Below are 12,524 nucleotides of genomic sequence, written 5' to 3' on the forward strand. Positions count from 1 at the left end.
TCCCAGTGGCTAAAAGAAGTGGATGGACCATTCAGGCACAATGCCTCACTTAAAAACATTAGATAATTCATTAGACACATGGTATTATATAAGGGATTTTCTAAAGCATAATTTCTGGATTGCTTGAGGATAATTTAACTTAATGAACCACTTATTTATTTATTTATTTATTATATATTTAACATTTTGACCTATATATTTATTAATTTGTTTTGAGTTTTGTGTTGATCTAGGCTAGATCTATCTATCTAAGTGGTGTGTGTGTGTGTTTGTCTGTTTCACCAGTTATTTTACTTGAGGCTGTCTGGAATACAACGCGCTCGACATGACGTTTGATTTGTGCATAGTGTGGAAAGTGGGTTTCCTCCCATAAATAGCAACTCTGTCAAATTGTTTAACTCTACCTGATGATATAACACTATTACAGATATGTAACATCTGCAAGCTGTACACGGGGATTGGTAGTAGCCTACATCACGTGGAATTATAATGCTCTTTTTCCTCATGCTGTGTGAGGCATGACAGCTTCCTGTGGTCGCATCACGATAGACTCTCTCTCTCTCTCTCTCTCTCTCTCTCTCTCTCTCTCTCTCTCTCTCTCTCTCTCTGTAGTTTCACTCAACCAAATCACGCAGGACTTTAATATTGTAATTTATCGACTTGCTAAATAATTATTATCAAAATATTCCCATCAGTTTATTAAATAATTTCCCCTCTAAAAGCTATTAAAAAATAGGTCACGGCTTAAAAAAAACATTTAAAGGTAACTGTCAGCCTCTTCGTCTCATGAACAATATATTTAAATCTTAATATTAAACGCCTTTAAATTAATTTTAACAAAATAACCTAAATAAAACAGTATTGAATTTCAGCCTCTAAATTCTGAAATCTAAAATCGAGTTCGCGCACAAACCAACTACATTACAAAAGTTTTATTTATTCCCTTTTATTAAATAATTGTTGTATTTTTTGGCTACTAGGATAACAATCGAATAATGACAAACAACAACAACAACAACAACAAACACTTAAATTCAGACGCTATGCCTGCGTGGTAATTATAATATTAACTGGATAAAGTGTACAGATTTTGTTAAGAAGCAAGTGAGCTTTGATCCATCCCTACCACGCATGTGTTGTGCTGCAGCGACGTGCATCAGCTCGGCTTTCACACAATTCATCTGCATCCACACTTTTACCAGTTATACTGGACCCGGAGAGATCGCATTTATCTTTTTGCATCTAATTCCACTGATCTGCCCATATCTGAATATAGCAGGACAGTCGCCTCCATTTAGTCTGCGCGTGTTTTGTTGTTTTTGTGACGGCTTGTATTGCATCGCAGCAACGGCTCTGAGACGCCAATGCCAAAGCGATCTGCTATGTGTAATAGCGAGAAAAGGCAGTAAATAAAGGGGACTCGTCGATCTGTGTGAAGAGAGAGCAAGATGGTGATCATGGCTTCTTTTCATTTTTCCTCTGAATGCTTGAATGCGATGGCCATCCCGGAGATCACACTCAAGCTATTTCTATGGGCTTTTCTATTCGCCTATCTTCCTTTGAGGTAAGAATTGAACATGTAATATGGTATGATACGTAAACGTTGTGTTTGGAGTGTCTGCGATGATTGGTGCTGCTCTATTTCCCATGTATTCCTTTAATCTGTTTGTTTTAACGTCTAAATGTGTGTTTTCATATTGGGTGCCAGTTATATATATTATTTAATTTAATATATATTGTTAGCACACACACACACACACACACACACACACACACACACATATATATATATATATATATATATATATATATATATATATATATATATATATATATATATATATATATAATGTATGTGTGTATGTTTGTGCTAATAATATATATTAAATTAAATATTCCAAAGATTTATACACCATGCACCAACATATTTTATATACAACCTCATAATAATAGTTATATAATGACAGTATGTATTGAAAACAGGTGTGTCATGATTCAAATAGCCATTAAACTGAATCTGGGTTGCAGGAAATGAGACCTTTAACAGTATGCTATTTCTCATTGAATACAGTCAAAGGGGTAAAGTTCATCTTTGTCATGTACATGACGCCATTTCAGTCCAGACATTTGTTTAAGAAGATTTAAGTCAGCAATTGACTCCTCCTCTCCACCTGCTGTTGGGATAATTCTGGCCTAACAGTCTAAGTTGGATATGTACCACAAAAACTACAATAATAAACATATCAAAGTGTTGATTTAAAGAAAGATCATCAGGGGTTTACTGGGTTTTACCTGTCATGTTTTACAGGGATTGAGATTTTCTTATCTTGTGGTTCCCTGCAATGCTGCTGAGCGTGTAAAAAAAAATAGAAATACAATTTCTGAAATGAACCTATATATTTAGTATGTACAATTGTCCCAATCAAACCTCAGTAGGCACATAATATTGAACTTTCTGTTCATCTTTAAGTACTGTAGGTGTACTTTTTTTTCAGAGACTTTTTTTCACGGGAGAGTCTCTGATGGGGGGAAAGAGTGAGCCCAGAAATATTCGGGGCCCCACAATGATTTAGAAAAAGGGGGAGCCCCCATCTCCGGATCTCTAATCGTACAGAGGGGGCTCAAATAAATATACTGTATGGGGAAAACCTAGCGACCAGAACCAGTAAACCTAGCGACATCTGTTTGGTGAAAGGATGTCACAAAATATTAATCTGATGCTTGCCACTACTAGTATTTGTTTAAAATAAAGTAACTGAACCTTTATTTTTCAACCTTATGATGTTTGCAGGCTAACATACTGTCAAACCGAACGTGTTAAATGAAGACATGAACAAATATTAAGTCAATTATTTATATTTTGATCGTCTTAAAAGCCTACTTAGAATAATCATTAGAAGAATATATAGCCTAGTCGAATAGGTCACATAGGCCATCTATGTTTTAGAAGATTACTGACAAAAGCATCTATTGTAATATTATAGTAAAAGCCTGCTTATGTCCATATATACTGTATATTTAACCCGCCCTTTATGTTGGTTTAAGTCAGATCTCAAACCATAACAGGTTTCTATTGTACATCCAATCCAATTTCACATAGGGCATTCACCTATCCACAACTATGGATTATTGATTGGGAAAGGCTAGTCAGACCTCGAATACAATAATTGAAGTATTCTAGGAGCTGTGCAGAATAGTTCTTAACAGTGCTGTAATCACTGATTGACAATTACTTACTGAAGGAATAGCACTGACAGAGCTACTAATACTGTCACGCAGGGTTATCTCCCTAATCTTCATGATCTTTGAAACCGAATACTGTAGGTGTTCAGCTATTTTTAAAACCAAGTTATATGTAGACATGTAATCTCAGCAGCAGATGTCAACTGTTCTCTTGAAAATATCTCTCCATACATAAATTGACTTAGATTAGGGTACTGGAGTGCCACTGCCCGGCAGAGTTTAGCTCAAACCCTGATCAAACTCCCTACCTGTGGTTTCCTTGTGATCCTGAAGACCTTGATTAGCTTGCTCAGGTGTGTTTGATCAGGGTTGGAGCTAAACTCTGCAGGGCATTGGCCCTCCAGGGCAAGATTTGAGGAGCCCTGACCTGATGAAGTTATTTTATTCCTTGTAGGATATTTTTTTCTGACCCATAAGGCATATCCTAGGCAAGTGTCAGATTCAAGGAGATTAAAAGCTGACAGCGGGCGACTGACAGTGTGGCACTGGTGACACTTGTTAGCTGTACCCCAAGATTAAGTGACATTGAGTTGCACCACAGGGATTAATACTGACTATAGTGGTATGATAAAAAAGATTTTGATAGTACTGCCTTTGATTGGACTCAGCCTGCTGGTTTAAGAACAAGTCCCTTAGTAACACCTCAACCTTATGTTCTAAACCAAAGCTCAGCTATTTGTTAGTTGACCAAGCCACCAAAATGCATGCGGTGTGTTGCAGAAAATGCAGTGAGACATATGTTATGATATCCCCCCACACCCCCTCCCCCAATTTGCCTGCCCCCCCCCCCCCAAATTAGAAAATGCTTGTTGTGTTATATAACATTGGTCTTGGCACCTCATGGCCAGGTCCATAATCCAGCCCTGAATAACGTCTGAGTTTGCTTGTAATGAAGCAGTTTTAATTAATCCTTAAAGGGTTACTTTACCAGTCGCAAAATGGGCTTTCAATAAAACTTGGCTGCCTATTATTCAGTAGAAAGGCAAAAAAAAAATTGAAATCGGTGCTAGTGAATAGGGCTGGGTATTGACACAAATTTCACAATTCGATTCGATTTCGATTCACAAGCTTGCAATTCGATTTCGATTACGATTCGATTCGATTCAATATTGATTATTTTGGATATCAGGTACAATACATGGCAAATTTTCTCAAGGAAAACAAATCTCTTAACCAATGCTGTAAACTATGGGAGTCAGTTGTATCATTAAAATTGTTTCATTAGCCTACTATAGCCTAATATTAAAGGTAAAGATTTACTGATTTGTATACAAACAATTACACTTTTATTTATTTTTCTAATAATAAAGTTATATGAATTATAAATATTTAAATGGTGGCTGTCATAAAAACTTGCCAGATTTATTCAAATATGCTGTCACGTTTTCTATGTGTTATTAGTTCAGTTTTGTGATCTTGTTTCCCCCGTCTTTGTGATTTTGGTTCAGTCCTGTTAGTTTTCCCGCTCCTCGTTTGTGTTCAGTTTCTTCACCTGTGTTCTGTTTATTATCCCATTAGTCCCTGTCCATTTAAGACCTGTGTTTTCCCTCAGTGTTTGTTGGTCGTCGTCCGTGTACGGTTGTGTGTTTGAAGTCCTGGAAATCCTTTTCCTTGGTTCCTGTATGTTTATTGAAGTGATTTGTGAGAATAAATAACCTAAACTGCAGTTCCCGTGTCCTCGTCTTCGGCATCCTGCAACAAACCTGACAGAACGACCAAACCTATTAAAAAAAAAGATGAGCCGAAGGAGGAATAACAAGAAGGTGAGCCCCATGGAAATACCAATCCTCTTTCAGAAGGAGCTCTCTCTTGAGGAGTATGCGGGGCGTTACCTAGACCTCTATGATGACATGACTCAGGATGAAGAGGAACTGAAACAGAGTTTCTGGGGTGGTCTGAGAGACCCGCTAGCCCAGATAATTCTGGTAAAGGACCTAAAAATGTCCTTCTTGGAGTTTGTGGATCACACGCTGGGGCGTGTGGATCCAACTACCGCGTAGAAGATCTCCCACTCCAGCCAGTTCCAAGGCCGCCAGCGCCTGAGCCCATCGCCTGCCCGCCAGCGCCTGAGCCCATCGCCTGCTCGCCAGCGCCTGAGCCCATCGCCTGCTCGCCAGCGCCTGAGCCCATCGCCTGCTCGCCAGCGCCTGAGCCCATCGCCTGCCCGCCAGCGCCTGAGCCCATCACCTGCCCGCCCACGTCTGCTGATCCAGAGACTGTTACCATTCCTCAGCCAGTGTTTGTTCTGGAGCACACCACACGTGAGTCCACACGAGAAGACACAGCGCTGATTGTGATGTCTGCGGCGATTCTGTGTGTGTGGGCTACACGCACATCAGCTCTGGCCCATGAGTCCAGTTCCGAGTCCCATGATGTGCTGGCCCCGTCCAGTTCCGAGTCGCATGATGTGCTGGCCCCGTCCAGTTCCGAGTCGCATGATGTGCTGGCCCCGTCCAGTTCCGAGTCCCATGATGTGCTGGCCCCGTCCAGTTCCGAGTCCCATGATGTGCTGGCCCCGTCCAGTTCCGAGTCCCATGATGTGCTGGCCCCGTCCAGTTCCGAGTCCCATGATGTGCTGGCCCCGTCCAGTTCCGAGTCCCATGATGTGCTGGCCCCGTCCAGTTCCGAGTCCCATGATGTGCTGGCCCCGTCCAGTTCCGAGTCCCATGATGTGCTGGCCCCGTCCAGTTCCGAGTCCCATGATGTGCGGGCCCCGTCCAGTTCCGAGTCCCATGATGTGCGGGCCCCGTCCAGTTCCGAGTCCCATGATGTGCTGGCCCCGTCCAGTTCCGAGTCCCATGATGTGCTGGCCCCGTCCAGTTCCGAGTCCCATGATGTGCTGGCCCCGTCCAGTTCCGAGTCCCATGATGTGCTGGCCCCGTCCAGTTCCGAGTCCCATGATGTGCTGGCCCCGTCCAGTCCTGCGCCAGAGCCCGTTGATCCTGCGCCAGAGCCCGTCGCCTGCCCGCCAGCGCCTGAGCCCATCACCTGCCCGCCCACGTCTGCTGATCAAGAGACTGTTCCCATTCCTCAGCCAGTGTTCTTCTGCCCAGCCCAAGACCCCCTTTGCTGCCGGATCCCCCCTTTCCTGTCAATTTCCCCATTAAAATTTTCGGGGGGCGCCCACCCGAAGGGTCCTCACCGCCATGGCCACCCGAAGGGTCCTAACCGCCATGGACGCCCGAGGGTCCGACAGCTCCGCCCTGGACGCCCGAGGGTCCGACAGCTCCGCCCTGGACGCCCGAGGGTCTGACAGCTCCGCCCTGGCCCCGCCTGGCCACACCCACAGCCTGCTCCGACAGCTCCGCACTGGCCACGCCCACAGCCTGCTCCGCCCTGGCCACGCCCACAGCCTGTTCCACCCCGGTTCCCCGAGCTACCAACTCCGCCCTGGAGGCTTCCCGTCCCTGCACCACCATGCCCTCGTCAGCCTCAAGGGCGCCCACCCTCCCACCCCTTTGGATGTTATACGGCGCGAGGACGTGCCTTCGGGGAGGGGGAGGTTCTGTCACGTTTTCTATTTGTTATTAGTTCAGTTTTGTGATCTTGTTTCCCCCGTCTTTGTGATTTTGGTTCAGTCCTGTTAGTTTTCCCGCTCCTCGTTTGTGTTCAGTTTCTTCACCTGTGTTCTGTTTATTATCCCATTAGTCCCTGTCCATTTAAGACCTGTGTTTTCCCTCAGTGTTTGTTGGTCGTCGTCCTTGTACGGTTGTGTGTTTGAAGTCCTGGAAATCCTTTTCCTTGGTTCCTGTATGTTTATTGAAGTGATTTGTGAGAATAACCTAAACTGCAGTTCCCGTGTCCTCGTCTTCGGCATCCTGCAACAAACCTGACACATGCATTAAATATTGAAAAACATAAAATAATTATAAAATAACATAAAATGCATATGTAATATGGTGTATATATTTAGCAAAATGCTCCTCTCTAGAGTTAATTTTTCTAGCTGACTAACGAGTTCATGGTCACTGGATATGGTTTTTCTGAGGTAAATGTGACGTTACATGACATTGTTTACAAGCTGTTTCACTGACGTCTTTCCTCGGTTGAAACAATGATTGAGCGATTACATGTGACAACAAGGATTTCGATAAGTTATACTCTATCTTTTAACACACTTTCAGATGCTCATTCATGTTTATTTCACGCTGTAACTGGTAATATTAAGGCGGAAGAGAAGATTATGTGTGCTCGGCGCTGCTGCTTCTCTTGAGCTGCGCCAGAGCGATCTCACGCCACAGCGCCAAAACGGTATTTATGTTTTTGAATTTCGTAAGAAAATGGACGTAATTTGAAATCTGAGACTTTGTTTCATATCAATAGTAACAAAGCACAAAGATTATTGCGTTTATTGGATGGGATGTGCGCTACAATGTTCGAGAAAATCAATATTTTTTACCCAGCCCTACTAGTGAAATCAGAGATTCTTTTTGCCAAATAGGCAGATAAACTTCAACACCCATAATGCACTAGGTGTTGTTATATAGGCCTACATGTACTGTATATCGTCGCTGCCCGATGAAACTCACGTATGTCCAAAACGGTTACTTTTCAGGAAGTGAAAAAAACACTGTAATTTCAAAAGCAGTTGAACGTAGCGTTGCATACTTGTTACGGAATCTTTAAATGTATCCATATTCTTGCCAGTGTAATGATATAGCCTAATCCACATTTGACCAAAATCGAGTTTAAATGGACATACGTGCATATTTTACAGTAACGGTGGTCGATACGCGTTCTTCCGATCATAAATTAGAATGAAAAGTCGCGTTTCATATTGACAGATGAATAGGCTACGCTCAGTTTATTAAATAGCCTACGTCTCAGTTTGTTAAATAGCCTACGCTCAGTTTATTAAATGTCTCTTGCAAACTATGAAGGGACAATGAATCAATACACTGACATGGCAATGCTAGACTGATACTTTGTTTGCACAGTCCTACTGTAATTTTGTGAATATAATATATAAACTTGTGAACAGTTGTCAAAAACAAACGTTTGCTGATACTTTACACCAAATGGATATACGTGAAAACCAGATTACATGATTTCACAACTTTTCATTGGTCATTTAGATAACGTGAAGCATACTGTATACGGAAATGAACCTGGACATTCTATCTGTCGCAAAATCTCAAAATCGTCAAAATGGACATACTCGGTTTTCATCGGACAGCTACGATATGTTGCTGTCCAAGGTCACTCCCACCAGTCTGCTATGGATACATTTACTAGGGTCAAATACTGCCTTGCTTTAGTAGGAAATACCTCTTTGTAAACTTTTAGTCATAGTGGTGTCGTCTTGTATTGTTCCCGGGGGCAAAAATTCAAAGAGTAGCTAAACTTTTAGTGGGTGTGAGTTACTTTCAGTTTCCAGTGAAGTATCCAGCTTGTTGTAGGCAGTTGCTAAAGGCTTGTAAATATACAGAGAACATTGCAACAGAAACTCTGAAAAATCCCAGTGTTTGTCAACATTTCAATGACCACAAACACAGTGTTTTAGCCCAAATGGAGGGGAACAATTGAAAGAAACTGCCGTTCTGTCAGTTCCACCCAATCCCCCGAAGCAAAACACTGTCACGTACAGGTAAGAAAGCTGTTGCCATAGTGTTCCATTTATACCATAATGCTGTTTAAAGAGTAGACATAGTACGATACAACTTTCAGTGATAAACCTACGCTTACAATAACTGTTCTGCTAATAACCCTCTGTGGGCAGGGATACGAAAATGCGGATGTAGAATCTGTAGTTTTCACAGAAGCCCTGGAGCTGTCAAAGGTAGAAAAACGCGTCTTCCGGCGGACTTTTAAAAGGTTAACCTCATTTACATATTCTACCGACATTGTAACAATAAGAAAGCGGGGTTGAAAATCGGTTAAGTTAAACTTTAAATGTCCATTAAAAACTATTATAATTATAACAGCTTGTTATGCAGCCTGATATTGCAAATTGGTATTTCTTACAATATTATTTAAATGTATTGTCGTAATTATAAACACATTGGTTTAGCGCAAATATCTTTAGCATTTACTGCACTTTTATTCTTCTAGTTAATTACTTATAGTGGCTAATTAATCGGAAGTCTTGCACATTCACAGAAAATAGCTTAATTCGCATTGCAAAATAAGGTGGATAGTAAGCATCTTGTTAATTGTTATTACCCAGTACTTAAATTACAACTAAGGCACCTTAAAATAAAGTGTAACCAAATAAGCTATTGCGTTAAAAGAAATGTAGGCTTATTAGGCTACGTTATGAACTCAACATTTTCATAAAAGTTTTGTGGTTGACATGCTCTTTTTTTAAGTCGTTATGACCCAGAAACTAGTGCTGGGCGGTTTGACCAAAAATTTATAGCACGGTTTTTTTCAAAATTATGCCGATTTTCCGGTTTATGACGTTTTTTTTTTTTCATGCATAATCAGGTGTTCAAAGCATTTTCTACTGGTTGAGAGAGGCATTACTGCAGTAAATTGACTTAGGATGGTCTATTTTACTGTCATTAGTGAATATTGTAGAATAGAATAGAGCCCAGTATAACCTAAAATTGTTATTTCTTTAAGTTCGAATAACGTTCTTATAACCAGGAAATAACGTTAATACAACGTTTATATAACAGGAGAATTGTACGTTCTAATGACGTTTGAATGATGTTCTTATAACCAAGCAAGAACGTTAATACAACGTTTATTTAACGGGAGAATTGAATGTTCTTATAAAGTTTTCAATAAAGTTCTTATAACCAAGAAATAACGTTAATACAACGTCTAAAAAACTGGACATTCTTGAATTGTCCCTAGAACAAACTTGATGGGAACGTTATGAAAAAGTTCTTATAACCTAAAATTGTTAGCTGGGGAAGAGGAGAGATTTGCGATTGCACTGAACACTTTTTAAGTGCAGGATTCTCTGAGCGAGCCCAGAGAAAATAGACCTATTTTAACAAGAGCAGCGTGTATCTGAGAGCGCGGCACATTATATTCCGCGCGCGAGCAGAGAGATTCGCGCTCGTGCATTATATTAATGTACTTTCGCGCTACAACAATGCGCTCAGCATCCATCGTCCATGTAACGTAACAGAGCACTGCTGTTTGTTTACCCTCACTTGCTGCTTAGAAGTACAATATTGTAAAGGGTCCGTCTGAAACAGTGTCGCGCAGCGTAACGTTTGTTCCGAACGTTGTGTAATTAAATACACCGGTATGGCGGTTTATTCAAAATCAATATCGTGACGAACATATAAACCGGTTTTCGGTTTGAACCGCCCAGCACTACCAGAAACACAATTTAAGTTTTATGCACTAGCTACATTAAAAAGTAAAGTCTGCACGTCTTTTAAATGTTTTTTTTTTTAAATAGTAATTTAAATGTTTGTCATAAAAACGTCTCAGGTTACGCATGTAACCCAGTTCCCTGAGAGAACGAGATACTGAGTCATGACATTGACATTATGGGAACGCTTTTGCATGAGCATGTGTCTGAAGCACGCGTGGAAAGGCGTCAATCTTATTGGCCGAAGCATGGTTAGGTGACGAAACATCAGCGCATTACCAAGACACAGTGTAAAAAATTCTATGATCAATAAGTTATGACAAAGGGTTTTAACATTGCTTTAACTTTTTTTTTTTTTTTTTACTTTTTTATGTTATACAAGATTTAATTCATATTTTAAGTCAGTTTAATGTAATTAAAGTTGAAATGACCTAAACATCCAAGTTGATTGCACTTAAATTTACGGCATGCAGCAACTTTTTTTACAGTGAATAGACAGTGAATAGTGAATGAATAGACGTCTGAAAAACACGACACCATATTCTAAGGCATTGCGTGAGGTATGGCAAGATGACGAAGCGAGTTGCATACGTAACCTGAAATGTTCCATTTTGAGTGGAACTCAATGCTGCATCATGGCGTTGACTCTATGGGAACATTAATACCCATGCCCCCATACTGAGGAAAATGCCTGACCAACAAGGTTAGGAAGTATGCACTAGCACAATATCTTTTGGCGTAAGGAACTGAATAACCCAGAGGTCTCATTTCTGGGGTCAATTCAATAACAAAAGCTAGCTAGCTAGTACCTTAGAAGAAGCCATACTCTAAGTCGAGTGGGCTCTGGTGCTTAAAGGCGAAAGCAAAGCTGTTTTTACAACAGGAATTTCTTATTATTAATGTCAATATAATTAATAGTCCAGGGGCCGTATTCACAAAGCATTTTATCTTACCACTAGGAGTGCTCCTAAATCGCACTAAAATATTTTAGCTAGGAGTTTTCTCTTAAAAGTTATTCACAATGCCTTTCAGACCTACTCTTAGTAAAGAAAAATGACAACTCCTAAACTAAGAGTGAGTCTTCGTTGCTATGGATGACGTCATTACTCATGCACGAGCTTGACTGAAGTGACCACCTTGATTGGCTGATGATTGTAACGCGGGAATGATTCCAAACACCTCCCCTATGATGATGAGTGACAGGTGACAGGTCTGAGAATGCGTGCGCTACACAAGTAGTGCGAAGGACGGAAGATGATGAATAACTGAATAAATAGCCTAAATGAATAAAGAGTAAGGAAAAACAAATAGCCTAGTAGCCTAATGAAACATATGGATTGATGCAATATCTTTGCAACATTATTGAATTAATCTGTCACTATATGCCTCTGCCTACGTTTGCAAAGAGAAGAACATTTTAATTTGATTCACAATGAAATGTTACAATTAGTTTACATGCAGTGAGTAGTTTTGGTTGTTGTTGGTGGCGTTGTTGCATCCCTAGTTATGCCTACAATGCAAAATTGTTCCCTCGTGATTGGAAGCTCCTGTAGCCGCCGCATACGCATTTCAAAACATCGCAACGTGAAATGCCACAAAAAGCGGTTTGTGAATAGGTCTTAGTGAGTTAGGAGTCCTCTCGACTTCTTTTAAGCTGTCCCAGACTTAGGTGCTACTTTTAGGGCTAAAATGCTTCGTGAATTACTCTTAGTCAAAAAAATTAGTAGTCCTAAAGTTACGAGTGACACGCCCATTATTTTTAGGAGTTGCTCCTAAATTCGCCAGTTAGGAGCTACTTTTAGCCTTAAAATGTGTTGTGAATACGGCCCCAGAACTGCTGTTTGTTGATAATCTGATTGTAATTATACAAATGTAAATTCAGTCACACTGTTGGATAATATTTGCTGCTTGGTGTAAAATCGACATGCATGGCAATTCTATAAATGTAAATACAACAGTTATGGTGTAACATAAATCAATGTGTTTTAGAACTGCAGGACTCTGCATT

At 40.7% G+C, this 12,524-nt stretch overlaps 1 protein-coding gene across 4 annotated transcripts in view; it reads left to right on the plus strand.

Annotated features, from left to right (window-relative positions):
- The first annotated feature begins 1,122 nt into the window (after positions 1–1,122).
- Positions 1,123–12,524, plus strand: part of gabrg2 (gamma-aminobutyric acid type A receptor subunit gamma2) — a 135,329-nt gene continuing 123,927 nt past the window's right edge. For all 4 annotated transcript variants that reach the window (XM_077224863.1, XM_077224864.1, XM_077224865.1 and 1 more), the window contains exon 1: positions 1,123–1,564. In XM_077224863.1, coding sequence (XP_077080978.1) covers positions 1,449–1,564 — 116 coding nt within the window. In that variant the 5' untranslated portion in view covers positions 1,123–1,448. The remainder of the gene's footprint in view (positions 1,565–12,524) is intronic.

This window comes from Siphateles boraxobius, unplaced genomic scaffold (genome assembly GCF_051911475.1).
Source record: "Siphateles boraxobius isolate OS27281-9 unplaced genomic scaffold, OSU_SipBor_1 92, whole genome shotgun sequence".
NCBI classification, from domain to species: Eukaryota; Metazoa; Chordata; class Actinopteri; order Cypriniformes; family Leuciscidae; genus Siphateles; species Siphateles boraxobius.